Source organism: Leptonychotes weddellii, chromosome 8 (assembly GCF_054177405.1).
Source record: "Leptonychotes weddellii isolate Sample4059 chromosome 8, ASM5417740v2, whole genome shotgun sequence".
Lineage (NCBI taxonomy): Eukaryota > Metazoa > Chordata > Mammalia > Carnivora > Phocidae > Leptonychotes > Leptonychotes weddellii.
The window spans coordinates 27765121-27790919 of record NC_138376.1 but is presented as its reverse complement, the minus strand read 5'-3'; the positions used below and the strand labels follow the sequence as shown (position 1 = coordinate 27790919).

The window sequence follows — 25799 nt, the reverse complement described above, 5'->3', positions numbered from 1 at the left end:
GAAATGTAGGTTACGTGGATATATGCATTTGTCAAAAATGATTGAAGTGACACATAGATCTGCATTTCAATTATGGAATTATATATCAATCTTTTTAAGCAAAGAAAGAAAATGGATTTGATATAGGATTGCTTAAACACTGCACTATTGGGAACACTGAGAAGTCCAGTTTTTTGTTTTTTTGTTTTTTTTAAGATTATTTATTTGAGAGAGAGTGAGCGAGAGAGAGAACATGAGTGGGGTGGAGGGGCAGGGGGAGAGAGAGAAGCAGACTCCCCACTGAGCAGGGAGCCCGACGTAGGGCCCAATCCCAGGACCTGAGCCGAAGGCAGACGCTTAACTGACTGAGCCACCCAGGCTCCCCTGAAAAGTCCAGCTCTGCCATGCATCCATACACGCTCATAGCAGATGGCAACACAGTTCAGCAAAAGAAGTCCAAAAACGTTACAAAGCCACGGTTTTGCTGACTCTAGACCGGTTTGGGACCGCATGCTGAAGCTCAGTATCTGCTCCAGCTTGGTATCTCCCATCAAGATGAGAGCACTTATGTGGCAGTACTGTGGAAAGTTAAAATACTGTAGGATGATGGATAAATGGGTAAAGACTTCCTCTTCTGTGATTCTCCAGGGCCTATACCTTCAAACTTCTCTAGGAGTCGGGACTGTGACTTAGAAATGACCTTTCCAACACCTGTTTTGCCCTGTGAGAAAGCACTTCTACTGACTCACTGCTACTATACAACTCTCCAACGAACCTCAGAAAACTTTTCTCTCAGGCCTGCCCACTTAGAAAACGGAAGCACTGTCACTACTTTTAAATTATTACCAGTAACAGCAAGGGGGAAGGAGGGGATCAAAGAAGGTTTAAAACAAAACAAAACAAAACAAAACAACAGCATTCAGATCACCTGTCTGGGGAATTCATGAACTGGCAAAAAAGCTTTAATACCAGAAACTTCCAAAGCATGCTGCATCCTTGCTTCCTAGCCATCTCCTGTCTCCGACAGGGAGCTTCACAAGGCAACAACCATGACAGCCTTTCACAGAAGCAATTAAAGAGCAGTTACTCCTGCCTCCAAGGACACAGGACAAGGCTGCTATCTATCAGGTTTCACTATCAACCTCAGGCTCCCATGGGCAGGGCTGTACCAACCAGGTTCCCACTGGCCACCCTTGGGAAGGGCATGGGGGTAGGACGAGAGTCCCCAAAGTCCCCAAAGTCCAAGGAGCCCTGGAACAAGCAGACCAATCCTAGTTACCAATTTTTTAGGATTGACAAAGCGATACTAAGAGCTAGTCATTCAGTCCTTCGTTTTCTGGTCTTCCTTGATACCCCAGTGGCATCAGCAAAAAACACCCGGTTTGCTTACCTCTCATTGGATCGTATCATGTAGTCAGTAAATTCATGGTCTCCCTTGATCACCTCCAAGGGGACCACAAGGTTGACGTCAGAATCAGTGTTCTGCAGCTGGTTGAGTTTAATATTGACTGAGAAGAGGTAATCCCGCACATCATCTATGCCCACCTTCAGGCCCTTGCACACCACATACCTGGCAGAAGACACCCTGTCAGTCCACTGAGCAAGGGCTTCTCCCCGACATTCCTCCTCCCCAAACTCTTCGCTGAGTCATAAAGCTAAACAGTCTTAAGTCCATGCACAAAGAACAGCACACACAGACTCTGCTGCAAAAGTTCAATTCAATTCTTTCCTTTTGATGTTGGGCTGTATTTCTACCCTCTGTAGCAGTGGTTCCCAACTGCCCTGTGCCAGGCTGGCTGCATTACCATCACTAGGGACTCTGTTAAATTACAGACTTAATTAATAGACTCTCCAGGAATGGGGCCCAGAAACCTGTGTTTTTAACAAGCCACCTAAGCAATTCAGACTGGCCACATCTTCTCTCACATTACGCAGGAGCACTGCGTACTGTGTCCCAACTGGGAAGCCAACAGTGCCCTCTGGGTGGCGGCCCCCTCGCCCTTGCCCAGTCCATGTCCCTCAAGGTGCCCCTTCTTCTGGTCATCTTCTCCTTCCTGGACCAAGCCAAGGATCCCCCACCTAAGTGTAAGGAATAAGGCTTGTGGAGAAGGAGGCAGAGGCTGAAGTGGCACACCAAAGAACCATTAGGATCCGAATCCTGCCTTCTACTGGCTCTAACTGTATCCTTAAAATCAGGGTTTTAATGTAGCTTGAGTAGTTATGCCAGAGAGGTGCATCAGGATGTGCTGTTCTAGCATGCAGTCGACTAGTCTGATTAAACCGGAGAGGAAGGCCTCACCTCTCTGAGTTGGCAGGACGGCTGGTGACCGGCTTAAAGAGACACACTCGTTCGAAGCAGCAGTAGAGCAGGTAGATGAGCCCCACACTAAACGGGGTGAATAGGTCAAAGGTTTTACAGATGAAGTGGCCTCCTAGATTAGAGCAAAAACACCAAGAGCAGTCAGTGGGTTCTACCCCAGGAAGCAGTAAGGTAATCTCAGGGAGTAAGTGTGACAAAGCCAAGAACCCACCACCGGGGCCCACTAAAAGAGGCAATTTAAGGGGGAGACTCAGCTTTAGAGGGGACTTTGGGGATTCTACAGCACTTACTTCCCTCAATTCCTCATTTAGCCTCATTGAGTCACCTGATATAAGCAGTTTTTTTGTTTGTTTTACTCCCAAGCCCTGTACATGCTCTTGCCCAACAGGGCCTCTAATGAGTCCTACGCTGGGGAGACAGCTGAGGAAGTGTCACCTGTTCGGACAACAGACAGCGCCATGAGGAACTGACAGAGCAGAAGCTGCTTGCTGAGGATCTCCTGCAGGTTCTCCTGCCCCTCCACTGAGAAACCCTGAAATGAGAGGATAAGAATCGGAGCAGGAAAGAAACACGATGAGGACTTCATTCATCCCTACCCCATCTTCACTGAGACGTCTTCAAGTGTTTTCACTGACTTCCACCATCTGACTGAATAACACACAGCTCAGCATTTAATTACTTTGGCATGGTGGCATGTAGCCTCCTGGGTGAAGCTAGCACTAGGACCCAGGCGTGGTGAGTAACAGTGCCTTTCTTCTGCTTCATCGCTCGCAGGGGATAGAACCAAGTCTATTTTTCCAAGGAGATGGTCCAAAAAATTGTAAAACCCATGTGGGAATCCAGGGGAAGAGTAATGGAGGACAGAGGCAAAATACTGGCTGCTCACAGGCCAACTACAAGATAGGAAACAGAATGCCCTGGTCAGTCCAAGAGCCAGGGAGTGGTGTGACTACTCTGCTTGGGCTTACTCAGCCACTATGCTGATCACTGAACAGGCCCTAGTATGGTGACAGGAGAAAACTTAGCATTACTCTGACACTCACAGTAATCTTTCTTTCTCTGCTGACCAAAACCCCCTTCCTGTCTCAAGACCATGGAGCCTCTCCCTCCAGCTGTCAGGGTCTCTGGCCAGGGTGTTTGTTCAAAGAATGTGCCTTGCTATCCTGGAGTGGTCTCCCTCCTTGTGAGATGCCAGCAGGGAGCAGAGAGCCAAGCTCACACAGAAGTAAAGGAGGCCAGCGGCTGGAGGAAGGAGGAGAGGAGAGTTGTTGTTTACTGGCTATAGAGTTTCAATTTCACAAAAAGGAAAAAAGCAGGGAAATCTGTTTCACAAAAATGTGAACATACTTAGTACTGAACTGTACACTTAAAAATGGCTGAGATGGTACACTGTGTTTTTTTATCACAATAATTTTTTTAAAAAGTAAAGGAGGTGGGGCGCCTGGGTGGCTCAGTTGGTTAAGCGACTGCCTTCAGCTCAGGTCGTGATCCTGGAGTCCCGGGATCGAGTCCCGCATCGGGCTCCCTGCTCGGCGGGGAGTCTGCTTCTCCCTCTGACCCTCCTCCCTCTCATGCTCTCTCTGTCTCTCATTCTCTCTCTCTCAAATAAATAAAATCTTTAAAAAAAAAAAAAAAAAAGTAAAGGAGGCTGACCTCTGTTCAGCTGGCTCCAGACAGACCAGGTCTCCCTCACTCAGTCCTACAAAGGTAATAGCTAAACGACTCAATAAAATTGTTTAGCAATGCCCTCCAGATTTATAATGTTTCTCAAAATGCATGTCTACTTGTAGAGTCAATCAAAAAAAAAAAAAAAAAAGCCCAAGTCACCTGCCTAAGCAGAAAGACAACCCTCGAGTCTGCACTCTGGCTGCCAAATGGCACCAACTACCTCCCAAGCACTAGCAGGCCCCCACATCTGCTCAGCGGGAGCAGCCCCTCCCTCTTTATCCCCCAAGCCTGTGTCTCTGCCGTTCCCTGCTGTGCACAATGCTTTGGTGAGCCAGGGCATCTTCAGATCCTATGCTGGCATCCTGCCCGTTCCTTCACCTTTCCACGTGGTTACTGCTTGAGAGGCCACCCAAGGAGCTCTGAGGCTCTTCTCAATTCTAGCCATGTGACCCTAGAGCAATTGCCACATTCTCTGTCATTCCTCTTCGAGTAAGTGGTGGCTTACTGCAAAAAAGACTACCTGCAGCATCAGATTTCTAGGTGAAGAAGCTACAGTGGAATGCCCTCTGTACCTCAAGCAGCTGCCCAAAGAACAAGGCTCCCTGAATATTCACTTCAGCCCAACCACTGACAAAGCCTCCTGTGGGTTCCCCCAAGCTGCTGCCTTTGGTTATGTAGTCATCTGTCAGCCATCCAGAGGCTTAGGGGTGTAAGGACAGCCTCTACCAGGAGCTGCACCCAGGTGACAAATGATGGAAATGTTCTTTCCAATCAGTTTTGCCTGGTCCATCTTGGTCATGGTTCTCCCCTACCATCTCTTACAGCCAACCAAGGCCTCTGAGGAAGTGAGCCAAGAATCCACTTGCTCCAAGCAAAGATGTCCACAACATTACAACATTGACAAAGGAATCATTGAAAATATGTGCAAAAAGAATAAAAACATACATCATACATCCCTACTATCTGAATAGTGAACCACCACAGTCTAGGGCAGCAAAAGACCAAATAAAACAAAACAAACCTTTAACATGATAAATCCCTAAAGCATCACCCTATGGAGAGAATATCACCTACCCCATCAGCCATCAGAAAGTGGACACCCTTGCGATCTGTGTTATCCAGGACGAAATTCCGAAAAGCAGTGATGTTCTCTGGGCGGGTAATATCTCCATCTCCATCAATCCCACCCTCACCTGGCAGGAAACAAGAGTCACATTTAGCTCATCCGCCCTGTGCATCCCAGGAGCTGAGACACAAGCTCTCTGGGGCTGTGAACACAGGTTTTCCTCGAGGACCAGGAGAAAAGGCCCTGTGAGGAGCAATTCACTGCAGGATCTATCCTGCAAAGCTGCCTTGCAGTGATGGACCAAGAGGCAAAAACAGAGCCCTGTTGTAATAAAGCAGAATTCAAAATGAGTTGTCCAGCTAAGAGTCATCAAATGAAACAGAGAGCCTTCCTCTTCAAGACTGAAGTTGTGTTTAAAGCACCTACATTTAGAAACCAGTATCAATTTTTAAATAAGAACTGTTACGAAAGAACTTGGGATGTGCTGCCAAATCACAGCAATCAAGAAGGAGTGGAGGGGACTGCTGTGGGGCTGCTCAGCTGTCTGTTACCCAGTGCATCCCACACCCGGCGCATGGTGCCGGAGATGGGCATGGGGTTTGTATTTGTTAATAACTCTGCCATTCTCAGCCGGAGACCAGGCAGTTTCATTATCTCCTGTCACCACAAGAGAAGAAAAGAGGATTTAATATGGTTTTGATGAGTTTTGCCTAGTGCAGTGTTTAACCTGCATCCTACAAGTGTGGGGGTAAAAAGGGACAGTCTAGAGGGAACCAAGACCTTCACGACATGGACTGGAAACCCCAGGCTGAGAGACCCAGTAAAGCAAACATGCCCAGTGGATAACTGCCTCTGACCTAGAGTCCCCACAGAGGATGGTCTCTCATCGCCCCCCGTACCCTCCTCCTCTATGTCCCTACCATAGTAGGGTTCGAAGAGCTCACTGGAGGCCGAGTAGAAGTCCTCCAGTTTGAAGTCATTAGGGCCCTTCAGAGTCATTCCAAAGCCCTTCGCGTGCCACTTCTTCCTCCACAGCACGTACTCTGAGAAACCTCCTGGGCCTGCGCAGACGTCAGCAAAGTACAGAAGCTCAGCTTCCCGGTCCTTTACCAGTGGTTTCTGCAAAGGCAAGTGGAGGACAAGGGAGGAAGGGAAAAAGTCTGGCTCAATGGGGAACAGGAAGGAGAATGCAGGGGGAGTAAAATGAGCCTTTCAGCAAGCACAGTGCAGAGCTCCCGCCGGGGCCACAACACCCAGGATATGTATCCTCCGTGGTCCCCGCCCTCTGGATTTGCCCATCCCCACCTCAAAACACCCCTGCTGCCTTCAACCATAGGGCCCGACTCAGACTCCTAATAAAAGCATCTTACTAGGAATCTGAGTATGCATTTTTATTTCTCAGAGTCTTTTCCTTACCATATCCTGCCTTACAAGAGTCCCACTGAGCAGAATAGATGCTGTATCCCCTACTTACAGACAGGGACAAAAAGACACCAAGACACAAAGCAACCTGTTCACAGCCTGTGTGCAACAAAGCTAAATCGGAAGCCAGTCAGCCTGACTGCCAGACTCAGGTCTTCCTGTCCAAAGCCTGAGGGGCTCTAACACCTCCCTCCCAGGCACAGGGCCTACCTTTCCAAACCGCAGCCTTTTGCTCCCCTTCTCCCCTTCCTTCTTGGCTCTCCCTATTTTTTTCCAATTAACTTTTTATTTTGGAATAATTTTAGATTTACAGAAAACCTGCAAAGACAGAGTTCTCATATGTTCCTCATCCAGATTCCAATTTTGTTAACATCTTACATGGCCATTTGTCAAAACTAAGAAACCAACATTGGTACACTGCTATTAACTAAATTCAACTTGATTCAGGTTTCATTAGTTTTTGTTCTGTTCTAGAATCCAATCCAAGATATCACAGTGCACTGAGTCTCCTCCTCTTTTGCACTCCCTTCCCCTGCCTTTGCCCCTCTCTTAGCCAGGTGCATGGGGTGGCAGTGGAGAGCTAGAGGCTGACAAGGAGAGGGCGAAGGAGACCCTGGTGTGCCGCCTCCAGGCAACCCCAGAGTACCCGCCCACCTCAGAAATAACTAAATTACAATAATCATTTGAATTTTTACTGGATTATAGGTTTGGTCACTCCGGTACCTTTTAACTCTTAATCTGAAATTTACGCTGAACCCAGCACTGGCCCATACCGTTTCTCTTTTATACACCTGGTCATAAAGGGTGAATTCTACTTGTCCCAACCTGGCTCCAAGGCAGAGGGGATATACCATCTGCACTGGTGACAAGAGGTTGAGCTCTAGAACAGGTGACTACAGAGGACCCTGAGGAACATCCAGCGAGAAGGAGCTTAGGCAGCTCGGCCTTCCCTCTCCATAGGTTTGTCATGGCTGAGTACTTGTCCAGAGTTCTGTAACCGCCAGATAAAGATCAGAAAGCTTCAGGGGAAATAGTTTTAAGAAAGAAATGGAAAATACTAATGTTCACAATCTAGTCACTTTCTGGGTGAAAAGGGCCCTGCCTCTGCTGATAGCTATCCAGCTTTATCAAAACACTGAAGAACTCTCTGGAGAAACTGACTTTAGCTAAAAATAAACTTCATCATCCTATGACAAGCCCACCCAGGCATGCTGAGATATATCAGTTCTTTCTCTTCTTCTCCACCAATCTAGCCCAGTATTCTTTGTTCCTGAGCCATCAATTATTCACATTTTTGGATTATATTCATTTGCACACAAAAAAAGACCTAATGGCATTTGCTGAGAACATTATGTAGCATTTTCTAGGCAGCACAGTGGTAATGAGGCAAGGGTCACAAGTTTAAGGCCTGCACACACTGGAAAAGAGGAAAAATAACGTTCCTTACCACTGGCCATGCCTAGCCCCAGGCTCTAGGCTTTCCCAGCGAGACACTGGCCCAGAGGAAGACTGGGCGAAGGAAGGAAAATGAATCAATGAAAGAATCTCACCTCCAAAAAGAGGGCGTAAGTATGATCTCATTCTTTGATTTCAAGACATGTGGCCCTCACAGGTCACGGCCAGAAGGTCTTTTCATAGAACGGACAGCTGGAGTTCTCACCTCTGCCACTTATCAGCTGTGCAGTTAAGGGCAGCATATAATTTACACCTTTAAGCTTGAGCTCCCTCAACTGTAAACTGGGACTAATGTAGGTTCTCAAGGCTGTTGTGGGATTGAAGTACCATATGTCAAAGATGCTTAAAAACTATAAATACTAAACAAACATAAGATGATACAACATCCAACTGGATCAACTTCCTTGGAGTCAAAACTCTTGTCCTTTTCCATCGCCTCATGCAGTACTCCAAGCTCAGTGGGCACTTTTTTTTTTTTTTTTAAAGATTTTATTTATTTATTTATTAGAGAGCGAGCGAGCGAGAAACAGCATGAGAGAGGAGAGGGTCAGAGGGAGAAGCAGGCTCCCCGCTGAGCCAGGAGCCCGATGTGGGACTCGATCCCAGGACTCTGGGATCATGACCTGAGCCGAAGGCAGTCGCTTAACCAACTGAGCCACCCAGGCGCCCTCAGTGGGCACTTTTTAAGTGCTGTCTAATTGCCTCTAAGATACCATCACAACTCAAAGATCCACATCCAGTTTTTGTCTCCTGTAAGGCTTCACAGACAACATTTACTTACCTCAGCAATATCCCCAGGCACACAAAGCCCGCACATAATGTTACGGTTTATTATATGCTAGCATATACCCAAAGAATCTAAACTCCCTTTTTTCCCTTGTCTCTTCCAAGTCTTGTTTACAATTTGTTTCCCCACCTAGTCTCTTTTCTCCTTTCATCACAACCCAAAAAACCAGAATGCCATTGAAAAACCTCATAATCCCCTCTGCCACCCACCTCCAATCTCCCCACACCTACCCAAGCTTCAAGTTCTCCATGCTCTTATTCTAAAATTTGCCTGATCCAAGAACCACTGAGACCCTAGCAAACTCGGGTGTGTGTCTGGGCCTTCAGCCACTCCCATCTCTGCTGGTAACTGCTCTAGAGCATCTCTGCTCACCTAAAAAACACACCAAGCCTGCTGGGCTTGGCTGTCACTCTGGTCCTCAGGGGAAAAGAGAGAAGAAAACACTAGAGATGGAAAGAAATCACTTTTTATAGTGGAGTGCAGGGAAATATCTCTGAAAGGGCAATTCTCCATGGCCACTAACAATCAGTTCAGGTCAAGAAGGTGCCTGAAGCGTTACAAACACAGCTACCTTTTCCTATGTAACTAACATCTCCACCCTTGACCTGAATGGTACAACCCTGGTGCCTCCTTCACTTTCCTGACAGCAAAAGACAATAACCAGATCCCAGCTGCTGGAGGCGTTTACATTCAAGAGCCCAAAATGATCCTGTGACTTCCCAGCAGCTTGACAGAGCTCCTCTGCCAGGCAGGGGTTTAAAGGAAATCATTTGGAGCTCAGAAAATTAAACCAACATTATATCAACCTAATTTTCTCAAGATGCTAATTCCAAGAGCCCTTTTGTGCTGCCTGCTGGTCCTGGAAAACAGGGAGGGAGACCTGGGAGAGAGAAATGAGTACAGGCTGGAGGGGTCCAATGCCAGTTTTGCCAGCATGGAGGGAAGCAGTTAGAGAGGTGGAAGTGAAACATTAAAGAATTTGGAAAATAAGTTCCTTTAGCGGGTAGATAATCAGGGGGCCTAGTGGAAGGAGAGTGAGTGAAGCAGAAACAGGTTTGGGTACAGCTGGCTCCTGACCCTTCACTGTCAAAGAGAACTAACTTTCTGGGACTGAGTAAAAGTGCTTTGAAACCCTGAAGGGAATGCTAGAATGAAATTTCCTTTTTTCTTTCTCTATCATTATGGTGTGTCTGTGTTCAGAGGAATGAGATGTAGCAGAGTAGAAAATCATTTTGCTCTACCACTTCTTGAGAAGGGCCAAAATCTAGTAATTATGATCCCACACAAAGCTGGTTCAGGAAGGCAGAAAGGGAAGTGGCCACATCTGAAATCGCAGATCTTAGAACTGGAACAGATCTTAAGGGCCTCTGGTCCTCTCCCAACCCTCTGACACGTTAGTAGGGCTAATTTCAGGGATGAGGCAGATGAGGCCCAAAGAAGCCCTTTGGGCTTCTTTGAACTTAAGTGACACCACCTGCGATGTAAGTGCTGTACTTCCTGCCCCACAACCCCTCACTGAACAACACAGCCTAGATTTTCAGACAGGATACTGATTTTAAATAGACCAGTGAAAGGACCCAGGTGCCCACATTTCATCCAATACTCATATCACATTTCCCCAAGCACTCCCTTCTCATACCAGCCACAACACCCAATCAGATGATGTCACAAGTTTGAATTTGGAAAACAGGTTCACTGTAATGTCCATATACTCACCCTGGCAGCAACTGAAAGGCTCCACAGAAAGGCTTTACAAACATCCCCACCCTGCACCCTTGCCAGTTCTCGAATCCACCAGAACGTCCAGAACCTAAGTGCCACAGGGGAAGGGATCACATCTATCTCATTCAAAATTATATTCCTGGTGCCTGGCACATGGTAGGAGCTGGATAAATAGAAGTTTAATGGATGCAGGAGGAGGGCCCATGCTCTATCTCATACCCTCCCCCTCCCTGCTCCCTAGGCCTACAGACGTCACAACTGCTGGTTTTGCCCAGAAATGTCCCTTTCCACTGCTGCAAGCCCTACCCTCCTCCACCTGGGGTGAGCAGCAGGATCTGCAGAGTTGGGGGCTACAATTCTGGGCCTGAAGCCCTAGAGACAACGGCTTACTGGAGCATCCCTGGGACCATAGGAAGCACCATGGGACCTAATTTGAGAAGCTCAAAGCAAAGTCTCTCTCATAGAGCAGGAATATCCTCCTAGCATTGCACAAATGGCAATTTCTGGGCCACTGAAGCGTAAGCCCATTTAGCACTATGAATTCAGACAAAGAATCTTGTTCTCACCCCACAAGAGTCCCGTGGATTTGTAAACATGCGATCAAACACAAAATCCATGTTAGCCATCTTCATCGCTGCCCTGAAATAAAGATGGAAAAACACAATTCAATACACCAGATGTATGGAAAGCTGAGGCTGAGACGAAAAGGTAGAACAGTGCATGTCAGGGGAGGGCAGAGGTGGGGAATGTCAGCAAACCTGTTTAAGAAGAAGACTCCTCGGATCATCTCGTAAGGATTGGCCCGGGTCCGAGCTCGCCGCATCTCCTCCCCATCCAGGACATCAAACACACTCTGCCCAAAGAGAATCAGAACCTCGAGGTGAGCATCACCCTCCAGGATGGGACAGGGGACTTAAGAGCTTGAGGAGCCCAACTTAGCCCTGGAAGAGCTACAATAATGCTGCATCCCAGCTCTGAAGTGACCAGTTGTGTGACCCTAGACAAATTGCTCAATCTCTCTGACCCTCAACTACCTCACCTGTGAAGTAAAAAAATAAATAAATAAATAAAATGTAAGCACGTCCCTGCAAAGTGGTTAATAAATGGCACCTGTGGGTAGGCACAGAGTCACCTGTTGGCATCACAAATCCTCAGAGCAAATCTGTCTCTCCACTCCAGCAGCAACTTTCCAAGGACCAGAGTACTGATATTAAGGCTCACTCAGAGGGCAAAGCAAACCAAGACCAGTGTTTTGTGATGGCACCTACCCACACAGTAGGGATCCCTTTTCCCTTCTCCAATTTTCTCCCTGAGAAAAAAAAAGCCTCACTTCACCTGAGTTCCAGTCACCTTAAGGATATTCCCAACCCTCTGCCTGCAAAAAAAATTAATTTGGTGAGGCTGGGCTGAGGCTTCTTCTCCAACTCATTTCTTCCTCAGAGTTTCCCTGGCTCATCCTGCCCTGGGCAATGTACTTCCTGACACAAACTCACACCAAAAGCTAACAAGGAGAGACTAACATTTGCCCAGTGTGTTAGGAGCTTCACACTGACTATCCCATTTAATTCTCACAACAATCCCGGGAAGTATTTTCTCCCCATTTTACAGATGAGGAACTCAAATTCAGAGCAGCTAAAGCAACTGGCCCAAAGTCACACAGCAAGAAAGTTACAAAACAAGGATGTGAATTCAGGTCTATATGACACTAAAGAATGATTCCAAACTTTTCACTAAGCCAGGCCCCCTCAGGACCATGATGAACCGACCCACTGAGGTTAAGTGGAGCCTTTCCTGGCTACTGACCACAGGGACAGCACAACACTACAAGGCCCCAGGAAAAAGGATACATTGGAGAAATGTAGCAAGCCACACATCTCACATTTCGGAGAAAAATCTTAGCTAAACTTCAGCCCCCCCAACCCCCAACCAATTTAAAAGAACTAGAAGAGCCCAGCACATGCCCTCACACAAGGTATTCCAGCCCAGCTCTAGCCACAGGCCTTACCTTACACTGCAACACACTGTGAAGCAGCTCTTCCCCACAAAACTCTGTCTCGTCTTCAATAACCATCTTTCTCTACAGAAAGAAGAAAATAATCGATAATGACCACATATGATTGCAGTTGGGGGAATGAATAGAGAAACGAGGGTTCTAAGTGAGTAGAGCAAGAAGGGGCTTGAGTCTCTGCCAAGAACATCAATCCCTGAGGAGCGGGAAAGAGAAAATCCTAAATCCCTCTGGCTATACTCCAGATGGCTGTGAGATGAAGCAGCCCCCTGGGTGCTCTGACTAGAGCACCATATGGATACAAGACTCATGAATGCTGAGGCTGAGAAAAGCAAACAGGAAGGAAACATTCAAGCTGTCTGCCCCCAGAGCATGGAGGCAGAAGGATGGAAACTGCCCTAAATGACAGAAACCTGTCCTTCAACCAGGAAGCCTCTTGATCTGTGAGGGCTACAACTGTAGGACACCAGGCACTGACCTGGTAGCATCAGAGATAACAAGGGCTCAAGAGACCCTCACAGGGGTGTCAAATCCAACCTCATGGCTGAGTGAGGCTATCTCTAAACAAATGATGTTCAAACTTGGGTATTCTCAAGTTTTACATATTTCAAAACCACTGAGGACCCCAAAGAGCTTTTGTTTATGTGGGGGATATATACATATCAACATTTATTATTAGAAACAGACCATTTTTATTTATTCAGTGTAAAAGAATGCATTATGTTAACATAAATAACATATTTTTATGAAAAATAACTATATTTCCCCAAAAGACTTTTAATGAGAAGAGTGGCACTGTTTTTCATTTTTACAAATCTCTTACTATCTGGCTTAATATAAGAATCTCCTCTGTGCGTTTGCATTCAACTGGTTGTGATATAGCCTCTGGAAGACTCCACTGGACACTTGTGACAGAATGAGTGAAAAAAAGCAAATAACTTTCCAGTACCATTATGAAAATAACTTTGACCCTGTAGAGCCCCTGAAAGGGTCTTGGGAGATCCCCAGGGGGCCCTACACTTTGAGAACTGCTCTCTAGACCATACTGATTTGGTAGCTATGTACTTTATTCTTAGTTTTCCAGAAGGAGATTAAACAAATTCCCTCTGTAACAACTCCCTCATTATTTTCAGAGGACAGGGACAGTGTCTTTTCATCTAACTGGAACAGTGCCCAGCAGTGACCAGAATATACACAAATGTATAATCTACTCTAAAAAGCATCCATGAGGAAGACAGAAGTTATGCATTTTGTGCTGCCTTGCAAGTTAAATGACTAGGAGAAAAAAACCCTGTCACATCTCCCAGGGGCATATCTGTAAAGCCCTTTACACACCATCTTGACAAAACTTTATTCTTGCCAGAATGGTCAGATTCACATTTTTCTTAAACTATGAGTATACATACATACACACTGGACTCAAGAAGAAAAGTCAGGAGGTAAATGCCAAGAATTCAGGGTACATTTTCCTGAAATCCTACCTTTCCCACAACCATCCAATCGCTCATTTCCTGAGTGTCAGGAATTTCAGTGGTACATTCTGGAAACCATGACACCTGCTCACAGGCACTGGGCTACAAACAAAAAAGAGGCAAGTCAGTCAGGGAAGATGGCCCCTCAGGACTATGCCCCAACTTGCCAGGGTTTCCCCAAAACAATCAAAAGGGACTCAGACAGATGGAAGGGCCTGGGAAGCTGAGGCCAAATGTGCTGGTCAGACATGAGAACTGAGCCAGGATACTGAAGGTTAACTTTGGAAGGCCAGATACCGTTCTAGTTTGAATCTTCAGCAACTTCCCAAACTTCAAAGTTTCCTTCATTTGTTCCAATATTATTTCATAAATAGGTACTGTGGGCTAAGTACTCAGAATGCAGTTAAAAAGACATGGTCCTTGACCCAACGGCCTACAATCATAGCACTGGGGACACAGAGAAGTACACACAGGATATAAGTCTATGAAAAGGTAATTATACCAGGAAGACCCAATGACAATGAGTCTCACCTCCTGATGCCTTTCAAGGTGTTATTCACAAATAGGATTCCTTGCCTATTTATTCCCAGAGCAGAAACTGGCATCTCAATGGTGCTTTCTCTTAATTTTTGAATTACATTACACATTAGAAATATCTGCAGTCTTTTTTTTTTTTTGAAGACTTTATTTATTGTTAAGTAATCTCTACACCCAACATGGAGCTCAAACTCACAACCCTGAGATCAAGAGTTGCATGCTCCACCAACTTAGCTAGCCAAGCATCCCTCTGCTGTTCTTTTAAAAAGTACTGATAACAAGGCCTCACCCTCAGAGTATATGACTCTGTCAGTCTGAGGCAGAAACTGGGTATAATCACATTTTTTAGAAGACCCCAGATGATTCTAATGTGCAGCCAGGACTATGTTCACTGAGCTAGAGACATGGATTATAAAACCTAAACAGGTGGCTAACCTGCATGGCAGCTCTACACCCTGCCTCCCAAGCAAGTGTGGAGAAGAGATTCACCATTGCAAATTGAAGCAATGTGATCAAAGGTAATATTACATGCTCTGAAAGGCATAAAATGGTAACACAATGCAAGGTCTTGAGGGCAAGCCAACCATCAACAACAGAGAAAAAGTTTAAAAATTTACGGAAGCCCTTTTGTCAATGAATCTGGCAGTGAATCATGGCTCCCCCCACCCCCCGCCCTCAGTCAAATCCATCACCTTTAACCACTTATAAATGGTTATAAGTTACAAACTCTATGGGGAAGAAAGCGCATGTACACTTGGGATGTCTCTTCGGAGAGAATAAGCAGACTCAATCTCCCCATAGAAGCGTGAACATCAAGAGCAAAAATGGACTGCAAAGTGGACTCTGTCTGAAGGGTCAAACCTTGCACTCTAAAATCCTGCGCTGCAGAAGCCACCAGGCACTTCCTCTGCGTGACTCCAGGACTGGACAGTCACCTGAGGCGACCCAGACTCATCTCCCTTAAAGAAGTGGATACCAACTAATAGTTAAGCCAAACTCTTAACCAAGAAATAGGACATCTTTTGTAGGAGAAAAACTGATTCACGGTAAATGATAATTAGGAGAGCCTTGCCTCAAAAAGGGATTTCAATAGCCTGTCTCCATTAAAAGTAGAGATTTTATGGGTGAATTTGAGATTTTGAGTTTAGCTAAGTTAATTCTAATTCTGCCCCACTATGAGGATCAGGATTCTTTACTGGTTTTCATACAAATGAGGACACGAAAAGCACCATGAATTTCTGAGGTAAAAACCAATTACAAATATTTACCCTATTCTGCACTGTCTCATCTGCTATTCTGCTGGTCTCGACTCCCCACAACTACAAGGCAACACAGCAGGACCACCCCCAGAAGCCATTAGCTCCTGGCTTGTCAGCATCTTACTCTGAAGCCTTATTAGGCTTTTATCATGTGCAATTCATGGGAGTTCTTTCCTGAACTGGAACATCAGAGAGACAAATAAAATATCAATTCTCCAGAGTTCACAGCACGTGTGAAGCTCAACTACACCAGCTACGTAGAAGACGAGACATTTGTGTTCTATTTTCTCTAGTTTCAACTCTATAATGGCAATATTTCATCATTTTTAGTTGTTTCATTATACCCACTTTAAATCCTCTGTGAAATAAGATAGGACATATATAAATGAATAAAAATAAAATCTCAACATCATCTGTGCCATGAAAAAGGACAGGAGTCTCTTTTGGTAGTTGGGGTTAAAACAAACTGGTATCCAAGCAGATAAGCAGACTAAACCCACAACAGGAAAGCTATGCAGTACAAACACACACCTACATAGAGCTGGGGTGCCATAAACCTGTAGAGGTGCAGGACATTAGAGGGCACCTAATCCAGTCATTCACCCAATGGGAGAGCGGGTCCTCATTCAATCCCTTTGAAGCCTTTCAGCAGAGGGAACTCATTACCTTGTGAGGTACCTTAGCTACTAGTGGAAAGGTGTATCTATTTATTAAAGTCCTTTCTGGAGCCAAACTCTGCCTTCCAGCATCTTCTACCCACTGGTCTTTAATAGAAAACAAATCCACACCCTAGCATATCTCCCCCAGTATCTTTCTCCTGTTTCCATTCCAGACATCTGCAGTACCTTCCATGTAAAAACTCAATTCTAATTCCCACTGCCTTTGGAGACTTCTAGTTTGTTAACATGGCTACTTAAACCATGCATATGAAAACACAAGTTGGCTTTCCTGTCTCCTCCTCCCCTCACCAGTTACCTCTGGCTCATCTCGCCAGTCCACATTCAGCTCTTGATCAAAGCCTTGCAGTGTCAGACCCAAGCCTCTTCGACCTTTCTGATTAGAGGCCTCAACGATGTCCTTCCGACCCTGGCTGTATTTACCCAATCCTTCACCTTCCCTGAAGCCCATCTTGGCCTGAAAAAGAGACAAAATAGAGCATTTATATAAATAAACAGATAATAATGGAGCACTTATATAAACAAACATTTACTCAGCCCCTACCATGTGTCAGATATTATGCTAAAGTCTGAGAAACAGAGGAGTAAGGCCAGAAGTTTTCCATCTAGCCTAATGAAGAAAATAAGCATAAATAAGTAACTGCAGTTTAACTGTAGGCCCAGTGGCTATCTACTCTGGAGGTGAAAGTCTAGGGCAACCAGAAGTTGGATAAATGAGAAGGCACCTCATAGCTGTAATTAAAAGCACCAAGAGCACTTAATGAATCTCATTGGACATCTGCACATCTACCCTTCCAATTAATTTGTCTGATTAAGTGAAAAGTAGATCTAGAGTTGAGTTGATAAAGAGAACATAATTTACAATGGAACTGCTTCAAGCAGCAACTCTACCTTATCCTCAGCCACTCAAATAACCTTATTAGGTAAAGACAATGAGGGCTTGCAGGAGCCCACTTAATCAAGATATTAACTGAAAACTCACTTCATGTAAAATTGAGGTATGGACCATAAGTACCATAAGTACCATAAGTACCATAAGATACTGGACAGGAACTTACTTTTTTTTTTTTGAGGCGGGGGGGTGGGGGAGAGGGAGAGAGAGAATCCCAAGCAGGCTCCACGCCCAGCACAGAGCCCAATGCGGGGCTCAATCTCACGACCCTGAGATCATGACCTGAGCTGAAACCAAGAGTCAGACACTTAACTGACTGAGCCACCCAGGCGCCCTGGGAACTTTTTTTTAAATGTCACAACTGTCCATAAGCTCATACTAAACTCTAGAGTCACTGGGCCCAGTTATATACCCCCAAAATCAGAGACCCAAATCCCAAACCCCAAGGATCCTTGTCTGATAAAATAACTCCAATCCTAAGAAAACGTAATCCCCCTTGAAGGTCTATATTCCCTTTGGAAGGGGCATTACCAACTCAAGAGTTGGACAGAATTCCTATAGTAGCCACAAATCTCTCCCCAGGTCAAAAAGGCTGACTGAGGGGTACCCTCTCTTTCTTTGCCCCCACCCTCCCACTCTCTCTCTCAAATAAATAAATAAATCTTTAAAAACAAAACAAAAACAAAAGGCTGAGTCACAAACCTCCCCATTGTCTACTTCCCCAAAATTTGTGGCCCCCAAACTAGCATCCTACGACCTCAGAAGTGGCAGTTCTCATTCTTAAATGAATCCAAAAGAAAATGGAGGAGTTAAATACCTATAATATTAAAGCCAGCCAGAAAGCAAACTTGGATTTCCCTAACCTTTGTGCACTTACACTGAAGTTTGATCAGGAAAGCGAGGAGGTCTTCCTAGTCACTTTCCTTCTTCTGGTATATCAATGGGGTATAGAAGTTGGGAAGGAAAACTGGACCTTCTTTTCAAAGTCATATAAAAGATTATACTACTCTCATTTATTTTGGGCACTCAGGAGTGAGCAGGATTTTAGTCATTTCTCTTGAGATCATTCACTAGAGCAAAAACTCACATCATGAAGCATCTTTACCCAACCACACATGTCCATGTGCAGGGAAGTACGTTCACATGTACTCATGGTAAGCTTTCATTACTAAGGAGACCAAAGGGTGATCCAGCTCTGGATAGGACAGGACAAGTAGGCCTGCACAGCCACTTCCCATGGATGATTCAGATGTGACAGATACTTCTATTAAGGGGGCCACACACTCTACTAAATTTCAATAGCTGGAAAGCAGAGGAAAAACTCATGCCATAGCTTTTCTTCTTTTCACACCAATACAATTTCCCTTCTCTTATTCTGCTGGTGGAGCTTTAGAAACCCAACCCAAGCACTGACATACCATAAGCTTCTGGGAGACACTATTATACATGGAATAGCGAGAAGAAGTTCCCTCCACAAGGGAGTCTGCTTTGAATGCATCGTCAAAAGAGTCAGAGCTATGTTGCTTCCCCTCAGTCTCACTGTCAGACCCACTTAGGCTGGTGGTAGATGCTGGAAAAGAAAAAAAAAAGAAAATGCTCAGGGGAGTTGAGGGCACCAAGTATCCTCAAGAAGTCCAAGTTTCATTTATTCAACTAGTGTTCAGTATATGCATTACATACATCAACTTCATAAAATGACCCAGGGTTAACTGTATTCTCTACCTCTTACTATGTTATCTTGGGCAAGTCACTGAAAGTTCCTAATGGTACCTGACACACGATGGGAGCTCAAAATATCAGGTGTCCTGTCCCACCCTTTCAATTTTTCTCCTGTAAAACTGAGATGGTAATACCTACCTCATGGGTTTGTATGAAAATGAAATAATGTGTTTGAAAGTACACTGTCAAATATAAAATGTATTTATTGAAGATACGATTGTTATTTCTGCCGCTTATTATTTGAACATCAACTTCCAAACATGGATACCTAGCTCCATTTTCAATAATTCTTTTTTTTTTTTTAAGATTTTATTTATTTGACAGAGAGAGACACAGCGAGAGAGGGAACACAAGCAGGGGGAGTGGTAGAGGGAGAAGCAGGCTTCCCACAGAGCAGGGAGCCCGATGCGGGGCTCAATCCCAGGACCCTGGGACCACGACCTAAGCCGAAGGCATACGCTTAACGACTGAGCCACCAAGGCGCCCCTATTTTCAACAATTCTATCATGGGACTAACAGTTTCTGATTGTTTAATCTCCTAGTTTCCTTTGTTTTCACAGTCCTTCAAACTTACAGGTAAGAGGGTTTATAGCACTGCCCCAAAGAAGAGCTGGCCCACAGATGAGCTGTGACTTTTTTTTTTTTTTTTTAAGATTTCATTTATTTGACACAGAGAAAGCAACAGCGAGAGAGGGAACACGAGCAGGGGGAGTGGGAGAGGGAGAAGCAGGCTTCCCGCCGAGCAGGGGCCCGATGCGGGGCTCGATCCCAGGACCCTGGGACCATGACCTGAGCTAAAGGCAGATGCTTAATGACTGAGCCACCCAGGCGCCCTGAGCTGTGACATTTTAGAGGGGTAACTGTTCTCTTTCCATCACCAGCCTGCCCTACACACTAAACTATCTGCGTTGATGAGTCAAAGCCTGGCTGCTTGTGGGAGGTGTTGAGGAAAGGCAGCTGTGTAAAACAATTCTTCAGAGATCATGATGGTCACAATTCAGGTATTCAGAACTTGCAATGACATCATAAGTCTAAAGCCTATCTGCACTGATCCGTCCACTTCCCCATGAGAACACAAACTTGTTCAGGGTTAACATTTGAGAAAAACCAAATGCTCGTGCCTAGCCCCCCAGGCCCAGCTCTCCCTCGCACTGTGCTCCAAGGGCAGCAGCACCACCAGCACAGCTCCCATCACAGATGCCACCCCACTGGCCAGGGGCCCTCCTGGAGAGCGGGAACTGTGTCCCACTCAACTTTCCATCTCCAACACCTGGATTGAGTCTTCCCATTTAATAAAACTTAAGTATTCACTAGAGTGAATTCTTAAAACATCTTAAGTCTTGATTGATGGCCTTAATATATTAATTACTAATACATTTGTTTATAGAATAAGGCAGGTACAAAGTAATCTATGAGTTGTAACATACTTAAATTTTCCTTTCAACAGCTTCACATAGAAGAGAAAACTTGAGAATAGTAATACCCATAGGACAAAATTTGTACTATTACCAAAAATAGCTTCAAGTCTCATTTAGGTACATTTAACTTTGTTCCAGTGTTAAAACTTTGACAAAGATGATTTTTTTTTTTTAAAGATTTTATTTGTTTATTTGACAGAGAGACACAGTGAGAGAGGGAACACAAGCAGGGGGAGTGGGAGAGAGAGAAGCAGGCTTCCTGCCGAGCAGGGAGCCCGATGCGGGGCTCGATCCGAGGACCCTGGGATCATGACCTGAGCCGAAGGCAGACGCTTAACGACTGAGCCACCCAGGCGCCCCGACAAAGATGGTTTTAAATAAAGCTGCTTTATAACCTGGCGCCATTTAAAAAAAAAAAAAAAAAAAAATTTTAAGTCTTTACACTTTAAAAAAAGGTTAAACAACAACAAAGAGTTTAAGCATGAGTATGAAATGAGAGAACTGGGCCTTCCTAGGACTATTATTTAAGAACTCCCATTCCCCCACCCCTCCGGCCAGTAGGCTGAAATAGGACATCTATCAGACCTGTCAAGAGAACAAAACACTGGTATTGTTTAATTGATCAGACAACACTTTGGCTCAGGACATGTTCTATAAAAGGTCCATGCTATATACAATGGGGCACTCTCCTAAAGAAATAATCCTACCCTCAAAGAGTTTAAAAATCAGATAACTAAGGTCCAGGTTGAAAATGGTGATGGCAGCTGGGTCCTAGGTTTCTGGGCTGCTAGGTCGGTCTGGGGCACAGCTGGGGCAGTCCATGTTGAGTGGCACCCACGGCAAAGAGAAGGGCTCAGCTCAGATGTGGAAGGCCCTCTCCTAATTCATAGCACATCCTGGTGTGGGAGTGAGTATGATGAATGTCATCCTGAAGTCACATCACAGAGAGCACGGAGAACCCTGAGTTTGTCGCCTACCCCCATCTCTGCAACAGGTCCAAGCCCTTTCCCTGGGGAGATGGTAGTCACACTGTATTCCATAAGTCTCACATGAATCCACTTCCAACCACCTATGAAAATGAATAAAGAGAACCTGGACCACTACCCAGTGGGGACCACAGCACTGGTTTGGACCATGACTCTGCACTAGGACCAGAAAAGTATATGGGACCTCAAGCTCACCTTCTTTACTTGTGTCAAATGATGACCAGTATACTGATCTTCCATCCTTGTGTTTATGGCAGGAGATGGCTTAAATAAATAACTTAGATTGGTCGATGAAAAAAAAAATTAAAATAATAAAAATTTAAAAAAACAAAAATCAGATAGCTAAAATAAATATGCGGTTTTTTCTTTTAGAAATATAACATTTTGCAGAAGAAAGAAAAGCCCTATGACATGTTTGAAAAAATTAGAATAAACTTAAAACCAACATTCTGGCTCCTAAGCAGTTAGCAAGGAGAAATGTTGGTTGAGAATATCCCTATATGAGAGACACCAAATCTACCCCTACCTCTTTTTTTTTTTTTTTAGACTTTATTTATTTGAGAGACAGAGAGCACGAGCAGCATGGGGGAGGGGGGTGCAGACAAGCAGACTCCCCACTGAGCAAGGAGCCCGATGTGGGGCTCGATCCCAGGACTCTGGGATCATGACCTGAGCAGAAGACAGACACTTAACTGACTGAGCCACCCAGGCAACTGTACCCCTTCCTCTAAGGAAGCTATCCAATTCCCTCAATAAGGAGCTGACTTGCTTACATAGACCAACGCAGCACACGTCACAGAGTGCCAGAGAATGCCACTCAGAAGGAAAGACCCAGAACATTAACATAAGAGTAACCATGGAAACTGTGAGGTGAGGTTATATTTATTTTCTGTTTTGCACTCTTCTGCATTTTCTGTGTGAGAAATAAGATTCATTTGAAATAAAATTCATTTGAAAATTAGAGTAAAAAAATAAAGCTATAAAGAAATAAAGTACCATTCCTTGAGAAGAATTTGGTTCCTTTCCAGACCAAGCTTGAGAGGACAGCAGATCTAAGGGGAAAGACTTCTCGAGTGGCTCAAGTCTAACCCTGGGTCTCTCATCTATTAACTCCCATGCAGGGGAAAGAGACACACTCTACAAGAGAGGGCCCACATGCTAAAGAACTGTGCTTCCAAAGGTGCAGCTTCTCTTCACTCAGTCGCTTCCATGCCTTCAATCTGTACTGACTGGTACAGAAAGAGGGGGTACCAGGAATGTGGGTGGCTCCCTGAGCACAGCCCTAAAGTTTCTTTCTGTGTAACCCAGGGATCTGGGGTCCTGACTAACCAGAAGCTACAATGTTAGATCAGTTATTATTCCTTTCACCGGCTTTCTGGGGATTCATAAGTCAACGTACGAAAAGGTTAGGAAAACCTGGTATCCTTATCAAAGGAGAGTGTGCCCTTGGTCCAGCTCTAGGTGCAGTTGCCAGGCTGTCAAGTTTGCTTGAGGACCCAGCTGTGGGCACTCATCAATGGTATGAACATCATTCCTCGGCATGCAGGGTACAAACCACCCTCAGATCTCAAAGAGAAATCTTTTGTTTTCTTTGTCTTCATACCATTCTTGGACCAAAATGACAGGGGGAACCAAATTTGGGTGGAGGGCTCATTAGGCAAATCAGTGGTGACTCTGGTGCAAAATACCAGCACCAGACTCTGGGACAGAGATCGTTCCACTCCATTCCCCTTCCCTAGGTGCTACCCAGTGTACATGTGTGTACCCAGTGAGGTCTGAGAGTGAGGTCAATGGAAGCTAAAATACCATCCTACTAAGCCTTTCTTTGTGAGATCAAGAAGTGTGCTGGATAAGCCTTATTTCCCTTTTATTTCATGTGGTATTTGAAGCCAATTCTTAGCCTGACATGATTTAAAACAAAGTTGCCTAGACTAGTCCTGATGCCCACAGCCAGCCACAGCCACTGCCCATTTGCACGCCTGGGCCTTTGGGGCCACGCTTTTCAGATGGAAAGGACACAACTGTCATGGCTGCAGCAGTAACTAAAGGGGAGATTTCGTCTCCCAAGACTGATTAAGAATTCAGCAAACACTGAGCAGACAATTTTGTAATGAAGATATAAATTAACAGGAGTAATAAGGTCAGTCTATTAAAATGATTCATTTCATTAAGAACTTGCCAAAGCTGGGTGGCATTCCCATTTACCTCCCCAGGAGCTCCCCTTCTAAAACCTAAATAATAAACATTATTTAGAGTTTTCATTTAAGATTTCTCTCCACCTGATAGAAATCATTACTCTTAAGTCATTTTTAAAGATGAAAAGTTCAAAATTTTTCACATAGCAACAGAACAGCAGGGCAAAATTTTTTACATGGCAACAGAACAGTAGGGCAAACATGCCAAGATTAAAAATGACAGTGATAGCACATACAGAGAGGCAGCTCCAACCACTAATGGCCAAGGTGAGCAGCACACAGATAGAGAGGAATAAATTATGGATTTTAATAAATAGCACACATCCTGCTTACCAATTGCTGTGGAATATACTCATTCCTGTTTAAAGACTCCATTTCTCCTTCATGCCAGACAAATGGTAATTCGTTAGAGCAATTTAAACAGATACCGATAAAGGAAGTTTTTGATTAAGGTCATGAATCTGGGCTGACAGGAAAGCGATGGTGTTTCAGGGAGAATAGCCTATTTAGGCAAGAATTACACCTGGTGGAGGGGAAGGCGAAAGGGCCTGGCAACTTCCAAAGCAACATGCTGCGGGAGGGCCAGGAGCCCACACTGGATACACAGCTCAGGACAAAAGGAAACGGTCTTGGAGCCTAGACTAGTTTCCCTGAGAGAAACAACCAGAAAGAACAAAATGACCTCTATCCGCCCCTTTTTACTTCAAAAGGTTGTTATTTAGTAGCAAATTTCCAAGAGCTGATTTAGGCTTAAAAACGCCTTCAAACTACTCTTCACATACTCAAAAGAACACATGATGCCACAGCGGCCATTACAACAACATCTCTTTTTTTCTTTACTCTGGTCACATGTCAATCTCTGACCTGGCAATGCACTTAACTTGTCAATAAAGTAAAATAAACAAACTGATTAAACTAAACAGACCTATTAATGAGTCATCACACTGATCTAGTAGAGAAAGCACAAATAAAGCCCAGAAAGACAGAAATAGTAACTACTATTTTTTTGTTTTTCTATGTGTACCCTAAAGAGCATTTTTCAATCATCTGTTCAACAGTATGTCCAGGTAGAAGTGGCTGAAGCAAAAGGAAACACATTTGCTTTAATGCAATGACTGGACTAGGAAAGCTGCATATAAATCTCAGCAGAAACACAGCTTCTGGTGAGACAGTAAACTACCAGGGCACACTATCCAGGGGACGCCTAAGAAAAGCCAATTCAGGGGGCACCTGGGTGGCTCAGTCGGTTAAGCGTCTGCCTTCAGCTCAGGCCAGGATCCCAGGGTCCTGGGACCCAGCCCTGAGTCGGGCTCCCTGCTCAGCGGGGAGTCTGCTTCTCTCTCTCCCTCCGCCCCTCTACCCCTCCCCGCCAGCTCGCCAGCTCGTGTGCTCCTCTCCCAAATAAATAAAATCTTTAAAAAAAAAAAAGAAAAGCCAATTCAGAACAGAGATGATATAAATGCTAAGTACTTAATGAAATGATCTTCTATAGAATGGAGGAGGGATAGGCAAAATGAAAGAGGTGAAGCATTTTAAGCTTCTTGGAAAAGATACTACTATTGCCTTTTTTTTTTTTTGTAAAGATTTTTTATTTATTTGACAGAGAGAGAGACAACGAACGAGAGGGAATACAAGCGGGGGAGTGGGAGAGGGAGAGCCAAGTTTCCCGCTGAACAGGGAGCCTGATGCGGGGCTCGATCCCAGGACCCTGGGATCATGACCTGAGCTGAAGGCAGACGCTTAACGACTGAGCCACCCAGGCGCCCCCTACTATTGCCTTCTATCAATTCAATTCAGTAAATATTTATTGAGCATTTATTCCATGCCAGGTATGGGATGAAGGGGAGTGGCACAGAGAGCAATCTTGCTGATGAAGACACCAGACTCCAGCCCTCAGTTTTTATGACAACAAAAAAGCTAAAATAAGCTCAAACAGGGAAATCTAGCAGTGTTTATTTGCCACTGCCTCCTGCCTCATTTTCAGAAAAAGGGGCGCCTGGGTGGCTCAGTGGGTTTAGTGTCCAACTCTTGATTTCAGCTCAGGTCATGATCTCAGGGTCATGAGATCGAGCCCCATGTCGGGCTCTGCGTGGAGCCTGCTTAAGAGTCTCTCTCTCCCTCTGCCCCTCCCTCCCTCTCTTTCTTTCATTCCCTCTAAAAAAAGAAAAGTACCAAATGGCATATATTGCCAAATGCATGCAAGGTACTGGCCATTTA

General features: G+C 45.0%; 1 protein-coding gene and 1 pseudogene across 4 annotated transcripts in view; one reads left to right on the top strand and one right to left on the bottom strand.

The window, feature by feature from the left end:
• CMTR1 (cap methyltransferase 1) overlaps window positions 1-25799 on the bottom strand; it is a 43591-nt gene that overhangs the window by 13582 nt on the left and 4210 nt on the right. For 2 of the 4 annotated variants that reach the window (XM_081827399.1, XM_081827402.1), the window contains exons 3-13: window positions 18683-18834; window positions 16671-16829; window positions 13909-14001; window positions 12425-12496; window positions 11178-11272; window positions 10986-11058; window positions 5954-6152; window positions 5042-5160; window positions 2735-2831; window positions 2279-2411; window positions 1370-1549 (exon numbers count right to left, since the gene is read on the bottom strand). In XM_081827399.1, coding sequence (XP_081683525.1) covers window positions 1370-1549; window positions 2279-2411; window positions 2735-2831; window positions 5042-5160; window positions 5954-6152; window positions 10986-11058; window positions 11178-11272; window positions 12425-12496; window positions 13909-14001; window positions 16671-16829; window positions 18683-18834 — 1372 coding nt within the window. The remainder of the gene's footprint in view (window positions 1-1369; window positions 1550-2278; window positions 2412-2734; window positions 2832-5041; window positions 5161-5953; window positions 6153-10985; window positions 11059-11177; window positions 11273-12424; window positions 12497-13908; window positions 14002-16670; window positions 16830-18682; window positions 18835-25799) is intronic. The other 2 variants (XM_081827400.1, XM_081827401.1) reach the window with 2 other exon arrangements.
• On the top strand, window positions 21153-21600 carry LOC102728217 (cytochrome c oxidase subunit 6A1, mitochondrial pseudogene; annotated as a pseudogene).